Below are 21,971 nucleotides of genomic sequence, written 5' to 3' on the forward strand. Positions count from 1 at the left end.
TTAAATCAGAACGTCAGGGGAGTGGGGTCCTGGTACTGGAAATGTTAAAGTTCCCCAGGTGATTTAACAGTGTAGCCAAGACTGAGAACCAGTAAGTCAGAGCACTGCTGAAGCAGTAGTCTCCTCAGAACCCCTGCAGTATCCCTTAATAGGTTTCAGAAAACTAACCTTAAAAAAGCAATTAAAGCAAAATACTAGAGAAGTTAGTTCAAGTTAGATTAGATTAGAAGCATTTTATGATGCTTGAAATCTGCTGCATAGAAAAGATAACAATTCTGCTTTGGGTTTTTTTTGGCAGGAGCCTCAATCATGTTTACTAATATATGTATTCAAGACGACAGAGAAGTAACTTAATTGCCTAAAACTTAATTAAAGGTAAAGATATTTTTTAATGAACTTTTAAAAATAGTTCTTTGGGAAAACAGCCAAGAACGAAATTTAGGTTGGAATTTTGAATAAGCTGAATTTTGCAATTTTTTTTTCAATTTTTGAGAGCCATTCCGTAAACTGTACTAAAAACCAAACTCTCATAAGTTATAAGTAAAACTCAAATAAGTAACTTTTAATATCTAATAATTTATCCCTATCAATGAATAGAAAAATGGTCAAAATACATGTAGCGGAAAAGACATGATGATGGGCAGATCTACGACTGTAAATTCTAGCTTGTCAAGATCAAGGTTATCAACAAGAATTTACAGGCTATGGTTATACTTTATATGTAAATGAAAATGATAATGGAGAATGACATTCAATGGTTGAAAATCAAATGTTAGTAAATCGTTCTCACTTCATATGACTTAGCTCTGTATTCCCGAGAATTGAGACTGGCAGCATTCTTTGGCCGAATAACAGCAACGTACGCATCTTCTATGTTTTCTGGATTTCCCATTGCTTTATAAAACAAAGAAATCCCTTGAAAGATTAAATTAAAGGACACATAACCACTCTGAAAAACAATTTAAAAAATAAAATGTTGATTTTTCTATCTTAGAATACATATACTATGTAAAAAGCAAGTCAGAGATAACTGATAATATGTTACCATTCAAAACCTTTGTTTATAATTTAAGATTACTTTGTCCTTTTTTCCTATTAAAGGTAGATTTTTGTTTTTTAAAATGGGGATACATACTTTCATAGGTCTTAACAGCATAAGAATCTGCCTCTTGGACCTATAAAAAGGTGATATGATTATAAAATGTCTTGTAAATACTAAGTAAAAAATGGCTTGAACTAGCAATTTAGAATAGTACCCACTTATTTTCCATAAATTGCACAAGTGAATGTCATACTGTTAATAGTTTGGAAGCTAGAAATAGATAGCTGCCATTGACATTCTTTCCAGAATCTTTAAAAAGAACTTTGATATCTGACATTTGGATGAACTAAAGGATAGTTTATAATTTTCATTGGAGCTGCCTATCACAGACTCAAAAACATTTAGTCAGTTCATAAAAGCTTTCTGATGATGACTTAAGAATATTTCCCACTTCCATTATCAATTCCCTACATAATCCAAAAATTTTCTTCCAAATATATAATATATATATTTAAATATACATACACATGAACACTTTTTTCCCCAGACTAATTTGAAGTCTCCATTAGGCAATTTCTAACAAGTAATTGAAGTTCAAGCACTCTCGGTTGTTTGATAGTTCCATCTCTTCATTAAGTGCTATTATTAATTTTTTTTCATGGCTAGACTAAAACAAATCTCTTTGTATTGAATATATTTTATTTGTTTTAAAAAAACTTCCTCTCATTTATATGCCAGTAAATTTCTAAAAGAACATCAAGCAAGGAGTTGCTTTCCTAGCCATGGTGAGATGAACCTTCTTCAGTTTTTTTTTAAAGTCCATTAGGCATTAAAATGACCTGTTCATATTTAATGATTTCCTTATTGCCCCAACTCTCATAGAAAAAAAAGAGCTCATTTTCAAGAAAGGTTTTGAATATCTTTTGAGAGGAGATAGAGGACTTTACTGTTTTCTCAACTGCAATTAATAGTCATTTTGAAACCTTTAATTTGCTTCCTTGTGTAATAACAAAAGCCTTTAATTTACTTCCTTCCACTGCCTTATAACTGGAAAATTTCCTTTAAAAGAAATGTTTTTAAAATCCAGTAACTTATGACATTTTAAGTAAATGTTAGCCTAAAATTAAAAGAACCATTAAAATTATTGCACAAAATTATTTTAATTTATAAATTATTTTAAATTATAAAATTTAGTTATAAATTATAAAATATTTTATTTTAGATTATAAAAATGTTCACTGATTTAGATCCAGAGAAACTACAGCTATCTCAACAGAGAAACTACAGAAAACATTAGGATTGAGACATTTCATTTTGTGAAAAGTTTTGAAGACATTCATTTTCACTCTATACCTTGTGGAATTATTTTCAGTTCAGTTTTTCCATAAGATCATCTTAAAACCCACCTCATACAACAGCACTTTCTATACTAAGTGAAAAAGATGAGGCTTTTTTCTTCTCAGAATTTCTATTTAGCAATTACCTTTCACCTCAGATTAACAATGACTTCAAGATAATAAAACCCAACAAATTTTGAAATATATGGATGCCTCCTTGAAGACTGCCAGCCCCCAAAAGAAAGACATTGCATTGTGAATACATTTTGTAACATATATGGCACTATTATGGAAACCCTTTTTTCTACTAAGCACCTAAAAAGAGAAATCAAGTAATTCTTAGTTTTCTAAACATGATTTAAAGCAAATCAATTCCTGCGCTGGTCAACTCATGTTAAAAAAACATCTATTAGCAAAAAGCTTTATTTGTTAATACTTATCACTTCTCTAGAATATTTGGTATTGCACAATACACTCAATTTTTAAAAGATAAACAAATGTGATATAATTTTAAAAAACCATGAGGGTTATAGCATTTTGTTTTTACGCCATTTAATGTTAATGTACCCCAAAGATTCTAAAAATTGAGTTTCAAGAAATATTCATACTTGAATGTTTGAAATATACATACTTCCAGTGACATGAAAGAAGGAAACAAAGGCTTAAGTGAGGAAAAGAACAGAAGCTATTAATATATGAAGGCAAAACTGCTAGGGCAGAAACACATGCAAAAGGATTGGAAGAGGGTAATTTGAGCTAAAAATAACAGAAAAAGCTATAACTAAAATTTGTAATGTGTTTAGACTGAATTTTAGATAAAGGTTCAAGTGACCAATAGGAAATATGTGGCATTTTCTGGAAAATGCTTAAGAATAAATGATAATATGCTGCCTAACTAATAAAGCCTTACAAATATGTAGAAGTGGTTCTCAATTGGGAGTGATACCTACCTGGGATCATTTGAAAATCTGTACGGGCATTTCTCGTCACTATGACTGGGGAGAAATGGGGTGAACAGATGCCATTTAGTCCCCATGGGGGGAGGTTTGTTAACATCTTTACTAAAAACAGTCCTGTTGAACAAACTGCCAATAATGTCTTTAATGAGAAACATTTGCTGTATAGAGTACAGATAGACAAACTTTATTTATTTATTCTGGCCGCACTGCAAGGCTTGCAGGATCTTAGTCTCCTGACCAGGTATTGAACCCGGGCCCTAGGCAATGGAAGGGCAGAGTCCTAAACCACTGGACCGCCACGGAATTCCCCAGATGGACAAACTTTAAAAGTTGTTTGCAATGAAGAAAAAGAGAAGATTCAGTACATGAATATAGGTATTGTAAATTTAGTTACCAGAAGTCAAAATTGACAAGATGATTTACAAAGTACATGCTAATAGAAATTACCAATAATGATCAGAAAGTGTACTTCATGAATAAAAACAAAAAAAGGAGCATTATCTTAGGGTTCTGTAGGATGTTCCTGATCCCTTCTCCTCCATCCTTAAGCAATGTTTTTCAACCTAATAAAACCCATGTTATTATGCTTTTAAAATAATATGAATAAGTGCTAACACCTATAATGTTTATTATGTGCTAGACACTGTGCTAAGTGCTTTACATGCATTAACTCATTTTATTCTCCCCCAAACCTGATGAAGTATTATTATTATCTCCATTTTACAGGAAAAAAAAACTGAGGTAGAGTAGCTACATGCCACTTCTCCACTCTCCTGGAACAATTTAATATTTTAAAGCATTGTTACATTAGAGAGAAGTGATGGCAACTAAATATCTGTAAGAATTCCCCTACAGGGATATGTTGACCATTAAAAATTTCATCCTTTTGCCACTCAAATTGGTTTATAGTAATAAAAAGAGAGGAAGTAATAATAAAGCAGAATAGAAAATAGTCACTGGTGCTACTTCTAACACAGCTTGTTTTGTCCTTGTCCTTTCAACCAGTTCTACCAATCATCAGGTAGTATCAAAAAGTACCATCGGTAATTTTCAAGTACTTTCCTTCTGTTAAGTGACATTCTATTCTGTAATTTAAGATATTTAATGATCTTCAAATACCTTCTGAATGCAATTATACTAAATCTGGCTAACAGAGAAGGAACTAAGTAATAGTGGAATTGGGAAACAAATGAATTCCTACAAGTATATTTAAGGAGGTTATTTGGGGGAGCATGATTTCATCCGTAGTATATCTAAACATGCTTTATATCAACTGCTACTATAGTTCTTCGACCCAGTTCGAAGGGGAAACCAACTAACACATTAACTCGGGTTTAAGTCGAAAAGATCATGGAATGAATTATTTGTTTTCCTACTGTTATGAAAACATTTTTGAGTTTTTGACATTTTCCCCAAAATAAGATGAGGACATCATCAAAGCAGTTAAAAGACATGATGCTGAGAGAAGCATCTGCAAGCAAACTGAAGATACAAAAACTCTCCAAGAGTGAGAAGGGAATCATGGAGGTGAGGTCCCGAGTCAGGTCAGCTAGATCAAAGATTTCTGGTGAAGCTAAAAACACCATGGAGAACCGAGCGAAGAACGAAAGCCCGAAGCCTTAAAAGATGTAGAGAGGGAAAGAGAGGAGCGGTGAGCTCCAAGGACAAGTTGTGAATCGCTTTTCCTGAAATGACAAAAATCAACACTCTGCCTAGGAGGTTTTTCCTCCGCCACCGCCCATCAGCGTCCACTAACGGAAAAGGACGTGCACGCCTCTCTGCACAGAGAGCCGCCACCCAAAAAGGGTCTTTGGCGTCTTTGTAATTACTTGTAAGAAGTAAAGTCCTTGCCTGGAAAAACTAGATGTGGATGGAGATAGTTCGGCCTCCTACCTTTCCGCTTCTCTCGCTGGAGTCTGAATCGTGCTCCTCCTCGTCTCACCCGTGTGGGGGGCCGAGGACCTCCCGGGCCACTACATTCAATTCAGTGGGTGGGACAGTCACCTGGGGGGCGGGGGACCGTCACCGCTTTCTCATTTCTCCTTCCCTTCACTTTCCCAGCGGCCAGGCCCAACTTCCTGTGACAGGAAAACAGTCGGTCGCCACCAGAAGCCGCCCGGCGTGTTCGGCCGCCCTCCGCACCCCGCGCCTCGAGAGCTCTGATCTCTGGACTCGGAGAGCCTCTTGTCCACAAGCTCTTTATTGGCCTTCCCTCTCCTCCCAGCTCAGCGCCATACACACCTCACCCCCTCCCCAAACTAGGGGATTCCAGATCTTCAAAGGCCTTAGCTTTCCATCCCGATGCTACCGGGGCGAAGAAATCGCTTCCGGGTTCACGCCCCTCGCAGCCTCGCGGTTGGTGGTGGAAGAGCTTCCGGGTCGGCTGCTGAGCTACTGCCGTTCCTGTCGTTTCTAGCTGGGGCTGAGGGCTGTCTGGGGCAGGTGGCGGGCGGCTCGGGGACTGGGGTGGTGGCGGCAGTGGGCACGCCAGCGGCTGAACCGGAGGCGGGGGAGGGGAGGGGGCGGCCCGGGCTGTAAGCGCGGGCCAGGCTGGAGCATGAGCCGGATTTGACCGCGAGGCGGAGGCAAGAGCCACCGCCCCCTCTTCTCCTCCCCCGAGTGAGGCGGCGCGGCGGCCGGAGAGGCATGGGGGGCGCCCGCCCAGTCTGAGCCTCGCCGCAGGCGCTTCCAGCTCTCGAAGAGTTCCCCGCGGGCCTCCAGGGCGCACCCTCGGCCCCGGCAGCCTTTGCCCGGCGGGCGCACCGGGGCCGGTGAGGAGGGGGCGCAGCGCGAGGAGGGGCGTCCGCCCGGGTGGGTGGAGCGCAGGGAGTACCTGAGGTCACCGGCTCGGCGCGAGAGGCAGGGGCGGCAGAACTGCAGAGCTGCGGAGTCCATCCGACCCTTACCCTCAGTCCGGGAAGTAACCGTAAGTCTCAGCTTCGACGTACCGGTCTTTTTGAGGCTGTCTCAACCTATTTTCGGCTCCGAGTTCAGCGCTACCGAGTTCACGCCCTTCCGGGACTCCTGCAAATGTGCCTCCCTTCATTTGTGGAGGATTGTGTGTCCCCATCCCTGAACAGTCAACATCCTCTGTCTGACCCATTGGGAGCTCTTCTCCCAGCGAATTTGCAAGCCTCTGTGTTTCGGTAGCACGTCCCATCCTCACCATCTGGATGCATCTTCTTGTCCCTCTGTCGTCAAAGGATCTATGTCCTCCCTTTTTTTCTGTTTGTACCCCGGACCTCACAGCTTCCCCCGCCCATTCTTTGAGACGTGGAAAGCCACGGGTTCGGCTGTTCTCGTGAGCTCGAGAGTCTTGAGCGGGTGGATGGATGAAAGTGAAGGGCTGTGATGGGTGGGGATAGGGGCACATAGCTCTAGAGAACCTTTATTTTTGCATCTTCTGCTACCAGAAAAGAATGGACCTTTCCCCTGGACCTTCATTCCTCTCCCTTCCTGTGTATAAGCTGTTTTCTGTACGTTGCTGTTTGAGTCGCAGGAAACTGGAATTAGAGCTGTAAATTAAGAACTCCCGAGGAGGTTTTGAGGATGTCTCACAAGCTCTATTCACACGAAGTGGCATATTGAACAACCTTGTATTGAAATGAAGACCCATTCCAGGGAAGATTTACTAGTAGGTCTGAGAAATCAATGTGAAAACAAAAGTCTGATGTTTCAAATGTATTTTGGATACCTTTAGATAATTTTTTAGTGTGTTGAATTTACATTTAATTCTTAATTTAAAGTGTGTGTGTGTATGATGTGAAAATCTTTGTATTGGAAGTTTTTGCTTTGTTAGTGGTTAAAAAAAACTAAAGTGATTTTTGATCATGTCAGATTATATTTGTCAAGATATTATCTTAAATCCTTAATTTCATAGAGACTTTTTTTTAAATTGATTTGGCTCAACCATCTACAGATGTTACACACCTTTGTGCCTGTCACCTTCCTGCTTCTTAGTTAAAAAAAAAAAAAATTAACCGTGAATATCTTCAATGTGTATTTCCAGATTTTAAACTAGGCATTTTTTCTCGTTAAAATTTGGTTTCCTTTTTAAACTACCACAGCAGAACTTTCCAGAAATTAGACTAAAAAGTAACTAATGCTGTCAGTGACTGGACAATAGTTCTTAGCTGACTTCATGCATTTTGTGCTTTTCCAGGTACTGTAGGAAGCAAATGATAATTTAAGAATGATTTTCCTCTGTGAACTACAGGTTCTTTGTTATTGTTCTCTAAATTACTCTAGTTTAGACTGGTAGCTTTGGTTATTGTTTTCAGAAAACGTCATTTTCAGAAAGGTAAATGTTTAATAATGATTTTTTTGTTTTCAAAACCTCCTTCTAGCAGTTGATTTGAGGTTATTATTTGATTTGTAACTGCACACTGTTCACAAATTTTAGTTTGAACTAGGCTTAAAAGATGTATCTCTAGCTGTCTCTCTGGAATTGTACTTTACCGGCTTGTGTCAGAAGCCAAGCGCTGCACAGAGTTGAATGTATTATTAAGGGTGTGGTTTTTGCTTTTCGTAAAATTGATCAGTTTGCAAATAAGAAGAGTGGGTGCTGTAGTGAGGTGATGGGCAATAATTTGAAAAGGTCCTTCTTAGAAACAGTAAATTGACCCCTATTATTCTTGGACGTAGGGTGGAAGATAGGACTGTGTTTTCACATTATGCTTTTTCCCGTGCCCATTGCACTGGGAATTTTGAGTTTTCAATATGAAAGTGTTCTGAAACCATGCAGACCGTGCCATAAGTGTGGGCTCTATCAGGTGGCTGCTGAGACATGGGAGAGAAGTTTTGTTTGCTACTCTTTTATACTCCTATAGCACTGCCCACTTTTGAGAGAGTTGGTTTTCTTTCTTTCCTCTTCCTTTTCTGGGGTGCACTTGAACTTGTGAAAGTGAAATATGTGTATTTACAACTTACTTGTAGGTAAAAGCTCAAGCTAATTTTCATGTATAAATAGATGGAAGAACTATGAATTAAGTCTGATTCTTCTTGAATGGAAGTTAGGAAAGATTCCTCAAGTGTTTTGGGTACTTCTTACCTCTTTGAGTATGAACATTTATTTAGATGAAATTTAAAAATCCTTCTCTCTAATATTGAACTTTATATATGACACATTTGCCAAAACAGATTTGAGAGTGACTCAGTCATTATTAAAAAGACCAGTCTGAGAGGATTTTCTGTGCATGGTTCTAAAAATGCTTAGGTATTTTGTTTTCTTTCTTAAAGTATGATTTGCTTAGGGAATAGTAATTTGGTGACTCTTTACGTTTATTTTTCAGACAACCTCAGATTACCTCTTTTTTTTTTCTTTTCTAGATAACTTACTTTCATACTCACTTCATTTCAATAAACCTTTATTGAATGCCTACTCTGTGTACCAGGCACTATGTTAGATTCTGGAACTACAAGGATAAATAAGTTAAGATTCCTTTCCTCCCTGAATTTGCCAGTCTAGATATTTGACTGTGATTTTATCCATATGCTTTTACAGACATCTCTAATAGGTTTTTAAGTTACTTGACCATATTTCAGGGTTGTTTCACAACCTTTCTATAAGAATTAACACAGTAAAGGCCATTTATTGAGCACTTAATTCACACTAGCTACCCTGCATTTAGTTATTACATTATCTCATTTAATTCTTAGAAGTGTCCTAAGAAGTATTTTATCTCCATTTAAAAACCACACTGGGCACACCATTGTAAAGCAATTATACCCCAATAAAGATGTTAAAAAAAAAAAAAAAGAAATCAAAAAAAAATAAAAACCACACTGGGGGGCTTCCCTGGTGGCGCAGTGGTTAAGAACCTGCCTGCCAATGCAGGGGACACGAGTTCGAGCCCTGGTCTGGGAAGATCCCACATGCTGCGGAGCAACTAAGCCCATGCGCCACAACTACTGAAACCCGCACACCCTAGAGCCCGTGCTGTGCAACAAGAGAAGCCACGGCAGTGAGAAGCCTGCGCACCACAAGGAAGAGTAGCCCCCGCTTGCCGCACTAGAGAAAGCCTGCGTGCAGCAACGAAGACCCAACACAGCCATAAATAGATAGATAGATAGATAGATAGATAGATAGATAGATAGATAGATAGGTAGCTAGCTAGCTAACTAACAAACCCACACAGGGCTTTCCTGGTGGGGCAGTGATTGAGAATCCGCCTGCCAATGCAGGGAACACGGGTTTGATCCCTGGTCTGGGAAGATCCCACATGCCATGGAGCAACTAAGCCCCATGTGCTACAACTTATTGAGCCTTGCTCTAGAGGCCGTGAGCCACAACTACTGAGTCTGCATGCTGCAACTACTGAAGCCCGCATGCCTAGAGTCAGTGCTCTTCAACAAGAGAAGCCACGGCAATGAGAAACCTACGCACCGCAATGAAGAGTAGCCCCCGCTCACCACAGCTAGAGAAACCCCGCGCAGCAACGAAGACCCAACACACCCAAAAATAAATAAATAAAATAAATAAATTTATTTTTTAAAAAAAGTCTTTCATTTCTCTTGTCCCTCAAAGGGACTGAAATAAAATCTAATTCATGACCCCCAACCAGACTTTAAAAAAAAAAACAAAAAAATAAACCATACAGATTCTGGTTTATAGTAATGATGAATGTTGTTTTACTTCTTATATGCTAGAAAAGATTTGACGTTAAGATTTCTCATTAAGGGGAAGAACTTGTAATATAGTTTTAACAGTTTTTAATTTTTTTTCCTGTAGGTGATTTAAAAAAATTTTTTTAATTGAAGTATAGTTGATTTACAATGTTGTGTTAATATCTGCTGTACAGCAATGTGATTCAGTTATATATACGTTCTTCTTTTAATATTCTTTTCCATTATGTTTTATCATATGATATTGAATATAGCTCTCTGTGCTATACAGTAGGACCTTACTGTCTATCTGTTCTCTATATAAAAGCTTATATCTGCTAACCCCAACCTCCCTCTCCAAACCTCCCCCAATTCCCTGCCCCTTGGCAACCACCACTGTTCTCTGTCCGAGATTCTGTTTCATAGATAGGTTCATTTGTGTCATATTTTATTGGGTTGGCCAAAAACTTCATTCAGTTTTTCTGTAAGATCTTATGGGAAAAAACCGAGCGAACTTTTTGGCCAACCCAATAGATTCCACACATAAGTGATATCATACGGTATTTGTCTTTCTCTTTCTGATATACTTCACTTAGTAGGATAATCTCTAGTTGCATCCATGTTGCTGCAAATGGCATTATTTTGTTCGTTTTTATGGCTCAGTAGTATTCCATTGTATATATGTACCCCATCTTTATCCATTCATCTGTCAATGGACATTTAGGTTGTTTCCATGTCTTGACTATTGTAAATATTGCTCCTGTGAACATAGGGGTGCATGTATCTTTTTGAATTATAGATTTGTCTGGATATATACCTGGGAGTGGGATTGCTAGATCATATGGTAATTCTATTTTTAGTTTTCTGAGGATCCGCCATACTGTTTTCCACAGTGGTTGCAACAACTTACATCGCCACCAGCAGTGTAGGAGGGTTCCATTTTCTGCACGCCCTCTCCAGCATTTGTTATTTGTAAACTTTTTAATGATGGCCATTCTGACTGGTGTGAGATGGTAACTCATTGTAGTTTTGATTTGCATTTCTCTAATAATTAGCAATGTTGAGCATCTTTTCACGTGCCTATTGCCCATCTGTATTTCTTCTTTGGAGAAATGTCTATTTAGGTCTTCTGCCCATTTTTGGATTGGGTTGTTTGTTTTTTTGTTGTTGACTTATATGAGCTCTTTGTATTTTTTGGAAATTAAGCCGTTGTCGGTCACATCATTTTGCAAATATTTTCCCATTCTGTAGGTTGTCTTTTTTTTTTTTTATAGTTTCCTTTGCTGTGCAAAAGCTTGTAAGTTTAAGTCCCATTTGTTTATTTTTGTTTTTATTTCTATTGCCTTAGGCGACTGGCCTAAGAAGACATTGGTATGATTTATGTATGTCAGAGAATGTTTTGCCTATGTTCTCTTCTAGGAGTTTTATGGTGTCATGTCTTATGTTTAAGTCTTTAAGCCATTTTGAGTTTACTTTTGTGTATGGTGAGAGGGTGTGTTCTAATTTTATAGAATTGCATGCGGCAGTCCAACGTTCCCAGCACCACTTGCTGAAGAGACTGTCTTTTTCCCATTGTATATTCTTGCCTCCTTTGTCAAAGATTAATTGACTGTAGGTGTGTGGGTTTATTTGTGGTCTCTCTGTTCTGTTCCATTGGTCCATATGTCTGTTTTTGTGCCAGTACCATGCTGTTTTGATTACTGTAGCTTTGTAGTATTGTTGGAAGTCTGGGAGAGTTAGGCCTCCTGCTTTGTTCTTTTTCTTCAGGATTGCTTTGGCAATTCTGGCCTTTTATGGTTCCATAGGAATTTTAGGATTATTCTAGTTCTGTGAAAAATGTCATGGATAATTTGATAAGGATCACATTAAACCTGTAAATTGTTTTGGGTAGTATGGCCATTTTAACAATATTAATTCTTCCAATCCAAGGGCATGGGATATCTTTCTATTTCTTTGAATCATCTTCAATTTCCATTATTAACGTTTTATAGTTCTTAGTGTATAAGTCTTTCACCTCCTTGGTCAGGTCAGGTTAATAATGCTATGAGTAGAAAGATTCTAATTTCATAAGGTATTAGTATCTTTTATTTACTAGAGCAGATGAATTGTATAGTAGCAAAATGTAATTTTCAGCTGTTGTTTAAACCTTTGAAAAGACAGTTCTGAAGTTCATTATGGTTAACTGTAACACAGATTTTCAAGCATGCATAACCTTTTTTTTCTTCTAGTTAATTAGTGGGACCAAGAGCCTAGAAAATGTACTAAAAAATGTTCGTATTCTCCAGGAAGGAGAGAGTATTGAGCTACATGAAACCTATTTAGCTTTTAAACATTCTCAGTTCAATTCTGACAATTCTTTGATGCTTTGGAGAGTTTTGGTTTCTGCAATAAAAATGTATTCTTTCATATTTAAAAATGACCTTACTCATCTGTTAGTAGGATATATGCTTTATCAGCAGTATGATATGGTTCAGTCTAATTGTTTTTCAGACCTTCTCAAATTTTTTTTTTTTTTTTTTTGCGGTACGCGGGCCTCTCATTTTTTGCAGTACGCGGGCCTCTCACTGCTGTGGCCTCTCCCGTTGCGGAGCACAGGCTCCGGCCGCGCAGTCTCAGTGGCCATGGCTCACGGGCCCAGCCGCTCCGCGGCGTGTGGGATCTTCCCGGACGGGGGCACGAACCCGTGTCCCCTGCATTGGCAGGCGGACTCCCAACCACTGCGCCACCAGGGAAGCCCCCCTCTCAAATTTTTTAAAGGATTGTCATCCACTGTCAGCTCTTTTCACCAAATTTCATTTGTATTCTGTTCTGTTTGGTTGGTTTTAACCAAAAACTGTCAACAGTTAGTCATTCTTTAGACTAAGGCCTTTTGCTTCTGGTTATACATTCTTGTTTTTAGGACTGTAGAGCATATAATTATTCCTCCTCCAAGTTCCTAAGAAAGGTATCCTTGATATTTTTCGATCCTCAGTCTGACATATATATTTTAGCTTAACATATACAGTTTTTCCCTTTCAGTGTAACAGAATTCTTGGTACTTAGATCACTGTGTTTTGTTTTCTTAACATCTTTATTGGAGTATAGTCGCTTTACAATGTTGTGTTAGTTTCTGCTGTATAACAAAGTGAATCCACTATACATATACATATATCCCCATATCTCCTCCCTCTTGTGTCTCCCTCCCACCCTCCCTATCCCACCTTTCTAGGTGGACACAAAGCACCGAGCTGATCTCCCTGTGCTATGCAGCTGCTTCCCACTAGCTATTTTATATTTGGTAGGATCGCTGTATTTTCTGGCTGGAATAATATTGGGGATAGAATTCCTATTCAAGACATAACTGACAAAAGTCATAAACGCATTAGGTACTGGAACCACAGAGATGAATAAGTCAGAATTCCTTTTCTCATTGAACTGTAAAATGCCTATTTAATATCCATGAAGAGAAAGGAAAGTTCACTTAAAAACATTGAGATGCCTTTACGCCAAATAGGCATAAAACATTGTCCTCCTATTCATGTATCCCCTCAGGGTATTGTAAAGGAATGTTATGTAAATAAACATATTAAGCCAAGGTTTTCATTCTGTCTCCTAGCCTCAGACAGTAGCTGCTTATCATTTGCTGTAACACCAGATGTTCTGTATCACATATTAATAATCCCATTTTTTAAAAACTATTTTGAAATAATTTAAAACTTAAAAGATGCCAGAACAGTACAAATAACTCCTTTATCTCCTTCATTCAGATTCCACCATTGTTAATATTTTACTGCATTTCTTCCATTGCCTGTCCTCTCTCTTTCTGTCTTCATATATATGTTACATACATGTTTGTATATGTGTGTATAAATACATATGTACATACCCATTATCATAGTCTTTTTCAGAACCTTTTGGAGCAAGCTGTAGACATGGTGTTCCATCACCCATAAATACTACAGTGTCTATTTCTCAAAAACAAGGCACTCTTATATAACCCTCCGAGTCGGAAGATAAGCATTGGTACAACACTACTGTCTAGTCCAAGGAACCTATTCTTATTTCATCGACTATCCCAACAATATCTCTTTCTTTTTTGATCTAGGATCCTATCTGGGAATACATGTTGTATTTAGTTGTCATGTCTTTTCAGACTTCTTCAGCCTCATTTTCCCCCATCTTTCATGTCCTTGACAGTTTTAGGTAGTACATTCTGTAAGATCACCCTGAACCTAGGTCCATGTGATATTTCCTCATGACTCCAATCAAGTCTTGCATTTCTAGCAGGAATATCACAGAAGTAGGGCTGTGCCTGTCTCGGTGCATTGCATCCACAGGCATATGATGTCAAATCATGCTGCTACTGGTAATTAACACCTTGATCATATTGGTGTCCTTTTGTATTTGATCAAAATTTGTGGAGAGGTATTCCAAAATTATGCATCTTGATTCTCATCAAACCTCTACTCACTATCCTCAGTGTAGGTATCAGTGATGACTCCCACCTGAATTAACTACTTTTATAATTATATTTCTCTATTTTTTTTATTCCTTCTACATGTATTAGTTGGTATTTTATTGTAAGGTAGAACTTTTCTTTCTCCCCTATTTATTTGTTTATTAAATCAGTAAGGACTTGTGGATTTTGATTTTAGTGTGTTGTGATTTGTTACTATCATTATTTATTTTGCTGTTTAAGTTGTCCCTGATTTAGACAGTGGGAGCCCCTTCAAGCTGGCTCCTGTGTCTATCATGCTCCCATCTCATCCATTGTGCACTTCTGGCAGAACATGCTGTTCCTGGTTCGTCTTGTACTTTGCCTGGTCCAGCCCTGGAATCAGCCATTTCTTCAAGGAGCCCTGTTTGTTTTTTGATATTATTATTTGTTTTTGTAAAATATGGTGTTTAAAAACAAAGATTTAAGGGCTTAGTTTCTCATTGCTACTGGGGTGTCATTGCTTATAGGGACTAGGAAATGTATGAGTATGTAAGGATGGTTTGTATACACATACATATATGTATAATGTACTAATATACATCCATAATTATTTCTATATCTATGTGCGTGTTATAAAACCAGAAGTTGGTTCCTATACTTCCAATTCCAATCCAATACCCCAGGGTTCTTTCTAGTCTTTGCCCTTTCTATGTTTATAATGCCTTCTCTGGTGGTAAGAAACTTAGCTTCACATTAGTCTCATTATAGTTATCACTTGTCTAATTGTTTTGTTACCATTTTCCCTGCCTTGTAGACCATCACCTCCCTTTATCTCTCCCTATCACACCCTGCCTCGTTGATTGCTGGGCCTGTTGGCCTGTGCCTCTTTGTGAATCCATAAGCCCTCCCTGGGCCCACAGCTCTGTGCAACTCCCTGTCTGCACACAACACCCGGTTATCCTCACCTCTGGGCCACACCTGTGTTGGCCTTCCTGACATGCCCTCACTGCCCTGCATCCTTAGCCAGCATGCTGACTACTTTACATAGCTCAGTATTTCATTAGTTAATTTTTAAGCATATTTCCAGGATTTACAAACATACGTGTATGTGATGACGTATACAACTATATAGCATTGCTATAATAAAACTATAGATTTACAAATAAACACATATATAATGAAATATACAGCTATATAGTACACACACATAAACACACACTACCTGTGGTAGACTAATTAACAACCATAAAGTTCTTCCATCCTGGTATGCATTCCCCTTTGCCATGGGGCTTTGTTGCTTCTCCCATCTATTTCTCCATCTCTTGAGTCTTGTCTAGCCTTGTGATTTGCTTCGGCCAATGAATATGGTGGATGTGATATGTGAGTTCTGGAGCTTAGTCCTTAAGAGAAGACTTCAAAGAATGCTTTCCTGTAGCTGCCATGTAAGGAAGCTGGTCTAGCTTATAGGAGGGTGAGAGAACCAAGACACCCCAGTCAGCATCAACCAGCAGACATGAAAGTGGACTATCTTGGACCTACTAACCCAGCTGACTGTTTAGCTGAATGCATCTGCAGAGGAACCAGAGGTGAAAACAGAAAAGAAATGGCCAGCCAACCTATAGAATTGTGAGAAATGACATTGTTTTGAGGCACTAAGTTTGAGGTGGTTTGTTTTGTAGCAGGAGATATATGAAACCATATCTGTTTTCATTTTGGACATCTGTGTTGTCTCTAGTCTTCTATTATGAACAATATTGCAATGAATATCTTGTACATAATATATAATGTTTTAATTTTAATACATAATGCCAGATTATTTTCCAGAAATGTTGATGTAGTTCTTACTGCCGTCATTAAAGTCTGAGAGTAACTATTTCCCTCACAGACTCACTATCACTGATGTTTTCTTTGACAACAAAATCAATTTTAAAAGCATCTTATACTTCTTCATTTTCGTAACTACTTGTGAAGCTGCGCATCTTTTGATGATTTTGTTGGTCCTTTCGATTTTTCAGTTTTTTGAATTGCTTATTCATAGCTTTATTCACATTTTCCTGTTGGGTTTTTTTTAAATTTTTGAGTTTTATTTATTTATACAGCAGGTTCTTTTCCTTTTTTTTTTAACATCTTTATTGGAGTATAATTGCTTTACAATGGTGTGTTAGTTTCTGCTTTACAACAAAATGAATCAGTTATATATATACATATGTTGCCATATCTCTTCCCTCTTGCGTCTCCCTCCCTCCCACCCTCCCTATCCACCCCTCCAGGCGGTCACAAAGCACCGAGCTGATCTCCCTGTGCTATGCAGCTGCTTCCCACTAGCTATCTACCTTACATTTGGTAGTGTATATGTGTCCATGCCTCTGTCTCGCTTTGCCACAGCTTACCCTTCCCCCTCCCCATATCCTCAAGTCCATTCTCTAGTAGGTCTGTGTCTTTATTCCTGTCTTACCCCTAGGTTCTTCATGACATGTTTTTTCATAAATTCCATATATATGTGTTAGCATATGGTATTTGTCTCTCTCTGTCTGACTTACTTCACTCTGTATGACAGACTCTAGGTCTATCCACCTCATTACAAATAGCTCAATTTCGTTTCTTTTTATGGCTGAGTAATATTCCATTGTATATATGTGCCACATCTTGTTTATCCATTTATCTGATGATGGACACTTAGGTTGTTTCCATCTCCGGGCTCTTGTAAATAGAGCTGCAATGAACATTTTGGTACATGACTCTTTTTGAATTATGGTTTTCTCAGGGTATATGCCCAGTAGTGGGATTGCTGGGTCATATGGTAGTTCTATTTGTAGTTTTTTAAGGAACCTCCATACTGTTCTCCACAGTGGCTGTATCAATTTACATTCCCACCAGCAGTGCAAAAGGGTTTCCTTTTCTCCACACCCTCTCCAGCATTTATTGTTTCTAGATTTTTTGATGATGGCCATTCTGACCGGTGTGAGATGATATCTCATTGTAGTTTTGATTTGCATTTCTCTAATGATTAGTGATGTTGAGCATTCTTTCATGTGTTTGTTGGCAGTCTGTATATCTTCTTTGGAGAAATGTCTATTTAGGTCTTCTGCCCCAGCAGGTTCTTATTACTCATCAATTTTATACACATCAGTGTATACATGTCAATCCCAATCGCCCAGTGCAGCACACCAATATCCCCACCCCACCCCCGTAGCTTTCCCCCCTTGGTGTCCATACATTTGCTCTCTACATATGTGTCTCAACTTCTGCCCTGCAAACTGGTTCATCTGTACCATTTTTCTAGGTTCCACATATATGCGTTAATATATATTTGTTTTTCTCTTTCTGCCTTACTTCACTCTGTATGACAGTCTCTAAATCCATCCACGTCTCAACAAATGACTCAATTTGTTCCTTTTTATAGCTGAGTAATATTCGATTGTATATATGTACCACATCTTCCTTATCCATTAGGCTGTCGATGGGCATTTAGATTGCTTCCATAACCTGGCTATTGTTAATAGTGCTGCAGTGAACATTGGGGTGCATGTGTCTTCTTGAATTATGGTTTTCTCTGGGTATATGCCCAGTAGTGGGATTGCTGGATCATATGGTAATTCTACTTTTAATTTTTTAAGGAACCTCCATACTGTTCTCCATACTGGCTATATCAATTTACATTCCCACCAACAGTGCAAGAGGGTTCCCTTTTCTCCACACCCTCTCCAGCATTTGTTGTCTGTAGATTTTCTGATGATGCCCATTCTAACTGGTGTGAGGTGATACCTCATTGTAGTTTTGATTTGCATTTCTCTAATAATTAGTGATGTTGAGCAGCTTTTCATGTGCTTCTTGGCCGTCTATATGTCTTCTTTGGAGAAATGTCTATTTAGGTCTTCTGCTCATTTTTCGATTGGGTTGTTTGTTTCTTTAATATTGAGCTGCATATATATTTTGGAAATTAATCCTTTGTCGGTTGATTCATTTGCAAATATTTTCTCCTATTCTGAGGGTTGTCTTTTTGTCTTGTTTATGGTTTCCTTTGCTGTGAAAAAACTTTGAAGTTTCATTAGGTCCCATTTGTTTATTTTTGTTTTTATTTCCATTACTCTACGAGGTGGATCAAAAAAGATCTTGCTGGGGAATCCCTGGTGGCACAGTGGTTGAGGGTCCGCCTGCTGGTGCAGGGGACACGGCTTTGTGCCCCGGTCCGGGAAGATCCCACATGCCGCGGAGCGGATGGGCCCATGAGCCATGGCTGCTTAGCCTGCACATCGGGAGCCTGTGCTCCGCAACGGGAGAGGCCACAACAGTGAGAGGCCCACGTACCGCAAAAAAAACCCAAAAAACATCTTGCTGTGATTTATGTCAAAGAGAGGTCTTCCTATGTTTTCCTCTAGGAGTTTTATGGTATCTGGTCTTACATTTAGGTCTCGAATCCATTTTGAGTTTATTTTTGTGTATGGTGTTAGGGAGTGTTCTAATTTCATTCTTTTGTATGTAGCTGTCCACTTTTCCCAGCACCACTTATTGAAGAGACTGTCTTTTCTCCATTGTATATCCTTGCCTCCTTTGTCATAGATTAGTTGACCATAGGTGCATGGGTTTATCTCTGGGCTTTCTATCTTTTTCCATTGATCTATGTTTTTGTTTCTGTGCCAGTACCATATTGTCTTGATTACTGTAGCTTTGTATTATAGTCTAAAGTCAGGGAGTCTGATTCCTCTAGGTCCGTTTTTTTCCCTCAAGACTGCTTTGGCTATACGGGGTCTTTTGTGTCTCCATACAAATTTTAAGACTTTTTGTTCTAGTTCTGTAAAAAATGCCATTGGTAATTTGATAGGGATTGCATGGAATCTGTAGATTGCTTTGGGTAGGGTAGTCATTTTCACAATATTGATTTTTCCAATCCAAGAACATGGTATATCTCTCCATCTGTTGGTATCATCTTTAGTTTCTTTTATCAGTGTCTTATAGTTTTCTGCAAACAGGGTTTTGTTTCCCTAGGTAGGTTTATTCCTAGGTTTTTTATTCTTTTTGTTGCAGTGGTAAATGGGAGTGTTTCCTTAATTTCTCTTTCAGATTTTTCCTCATTAGTGTATAGAAATGCAAGAGATTTCTGTGCATTAATTTTGTATCCTGCAACTTTACCAAATTCATTGATTAGCTCTAGTAGTTTTCTGGTGGCATCTTTAGGATTCTCTAGTATAGTATCATGTCATCTGCAAATGGTGACAGTTTTACTTCTTCTTTTCCAATTTGTATTCCTTTTATTTCTTTTTCTTCTCTGATTGCCATGGGTAGGACTTCCAAAACTATGTTGAATAATAGTGGTGAGAGTGGACATCCTTGTCTCGTTCCTTGTCTTAGAGGAAATGCTTTCAGTTTTTCACCACTGAGAATGATGTTTGCTGTGGGTTTGTCGTATATGGCCTTTATTATATTGAGGTAAGTTCCCTCTGTGCCCACTTTCTGGAGAGTTTTTATTATAAATGGGTGTTGAATTTGTCCAACGCTTTTTTGCATCTATTGAGTTGATCATACAGTTTATATTCTTCAATTTGTTAATATGGTGTATCACATTGATTGATCTGCATATACTGAAGAATCCTTGCATCCCTGGTATAAAACCCACTTGATCATAGTGTATGAACCTTTTAATGTGTTGTTGGATTCTGTTTGCTAGTATTTTGTTGAGGATTTTTGTATCTATATTCATCAGTGACATTGGTCTGTAATTTTCTTTTTTTGTAGTATCTTTTTCTGGTTTTGGTATCAGGGTGATGGTGGCCTCATAGAATGAGTTTGGGAGTGTTCCTTCCTCTGCAATTTTTTGGAAGAGTTTGAGAAGGGTGGGTGTTAGCTCTTCTCTAAATGTTTGGTGGAATTCACCTGTGAAGCCATCTGGTCCTGGACTTTTGTTTGTTGGAAGATTTTAAATCACAGTTTCAATTTCATTACTTGTGATTGGTCTGTTCACATTTTCTATTTCTTCCTGGTTTAGTCTTGGAAGGTTATACCTTTCTAAGAATTTGTCCATTTCTTCCAGGTTATCCATTTTATTGGCATAGAGTTGCTTGTAGTAGTCTCTTAGGATGCTTTGTATTTCTGTGGTGTCTGTTGTAACTTCTCCTTTTTCATTTCTAATTCTATTGATTTGAGTCCTCTCCCTCTTTTTCTTGATGATTCTGGGTAATGGTTTATCAATTTTGTTTATCTTCTCAAAGAACCAGGTTTTAGTTTTATTGATCTGTGCTATTGTTTTCTTTGTGTCTATTTCATTTATTTCTGCTCTGATCTTTATGATTTCTTTCCTTCTGCTAACTTTGGGTTTTGGTTGTTCTTCTTTCTCTGGTTCCTTCAGGTGTCAGGTTAGATTGTTTATTTGAGATTTTTCGTGTTTCTTGAGGTCGGCTTGTATAGCTATCATCTTCCCTCTTAGAACTGCTTTTGCTGCATCCCATAGGTTTTGGATCGTTGTGTTTTCATTATCATTTGTCTCTAGCTATTTTTTTATTGCCTCTTTGATTTCTTCAGTGATCTCTTGGTTATTTAGTAACGTACTGCTTAGCCTCCATGTGTTTGTGTTTTTTACATTTTCTTCCCTGTAATTCATTTCTTATCTCATAGCATTGTGGTCAGAAAAGATGCTTGATATGATTTCAAGTTTCTTAAATTTACTGAGGCTTGATTTGTGACCCCAGATGTGATCTATCCTGGAGGATGTTCTGTGCGCACTTGAGAAGAAAGTGTAATCTGCTGTTTTTGGATGGAATGTCCTGTAAATATCAATTAAATCTGTCTACTCTGTTGTGTCATTTAAAGCTTGTGTTTCCTTATTTATTTTCATTTTGGATGATCTGTCCATTGGTGTAAGTGAGGAGTTAAAGTCCCCCACTGTTATCGTGTTACTGTCAATTTCATCTTTTAGAGCCGTTAGTAGTTGCCTCATGTATTAAGGTGCTCTTGTGTTGGGTGCATATATGTTTATAATTGTTATATCTTGTTCTTGGATTGATCCCCTGATCATTATGTAGTGTCCTTCCTTATCTCTTGTAACACTCTTTATTTTAAAGTCTATTTTATCTGATATGAGTATAGGTACTCCAGCTTTCTTTTGATTTCCATTTGCATGGAATATCTTTTTCCATCCCCTCACTTTCAGTCTGAATGTGTCCCTAGGTCTGAAGTGGGTCTCTTGTAGACAGCATTTAAATGGGTCTTGTTTTTGTATCCATTCAGCAAGCCTGTGTCTTTTGGTTGGAGCGTTTAATCCATTCACGTTTAAGGTAAATATCGATATGTATGTTCCTATGACCATTTTCTTAATTGTTTTGGGTTTGTTTTTGTAGATACTTTTCTTCTCTTTTGTTTCCCACTTAGAGAAATTCCTTTAGCATTTGTTGTAGAGCTGGTTTGGTGGGGCTGAATTCTGTTAGCTTTTGCTTGTCTGTAAAGCTTTTGATTTCTCCATCAAATCTGAATGAGGTCCTTGCCAGGTAGAGTAATCTTGGTTGTAGGTTCTTCCCTTTCATCATTTTAAGTATATCATGCCACTCCCTTCTGGCTTGTAGAGTTTCTGCTGAGAAATCAGCTGTTAATCTTATGGAAGCTCCCTTGTATGTTATTTGTCG

At 38.2% G+C, this 21,971-nt stretch overlaps 2 protein-coding genes across 7 annotated transcripts in view; one reads left to right on the forward strand and one right to left on the reverse strand.

Moving 5' to 3' along the window:
• KRIT1 (KRIT1 ankyrin repeat containing) overlaps positions 1 to 5,707 on the reverse strand; it is a 45,664-nt gene extending 39,957 nt beyond the window's left edge. Inside the window, exons 1-3 of one of the 4 annotated variants that reach the window (XM_049714762.1) lie at positions 5,580 to 5,707; positions 5,232 to 5,416; positions 791 to 915 (exon numbers count right to left, since the gene is read on the reverse strand). In XM_049714762.1, the coding sequence (XP_049570719.1) occupies positions 791 to 892 (102 nt within the window). In that variant the 5' untranslated portion in view covers positions 893 to 915; positions 5,232 to 5,416; positions 5,580 to 5,707. Of the gene's footprint in view, positions 1 to 790; positions 916 to 5,231 lie in introns of all 4 variants that reach the window. The other 3 variants (XM_049714760.1, XM_033420502.2, XM_049714759.1) reach the window with 3 other exon arrangements.
• A 419-nt stretch (positions 5,708 to 6,126) lies between these two features.
• ANKIB1 (ankyrin repeat and IBR domain containing 1) overlaps positions 6,127 to 21,971 on the forward strand; it is a 159,358-nt gene continuing 143,513 nt past the window's right edge. The window contains exon 1 of one of the 3 annotated variants that reach the window (XM_049714739.1): positions 6,127 to 6,264. Coding sequence is in view for 1 of the 3 variants with exons in the window: in XM_033420491.2 (XP_033276382.1) it covers positions 6,943 to 6,972 (30 nt within the window). In the remaining 2 variants the exon portion in view is untranslated. Of the gene's footprint in view, positions 6,265 to 6,440; positions 6,973 to 21,971 lie in introns of those variants that run through there. The other 2 variants (XM_004265609.4, XM_033420491.2) reach the window with 2 other exon arrangements.

Source organism: Orcinus orca, chromosome 9 (genome assembly GCF_937001465.1).
Source record: "Orcinus orca chromosome 9, mOrcOrc1.1, whole genome shotgun sequence".
Classification (NCBI taxonomy): Eukaryota; Metazoa; Chordata; class Mammalia; order Artiodactyla; family Delphinidae; genus Orcinus; species Orcinus orca.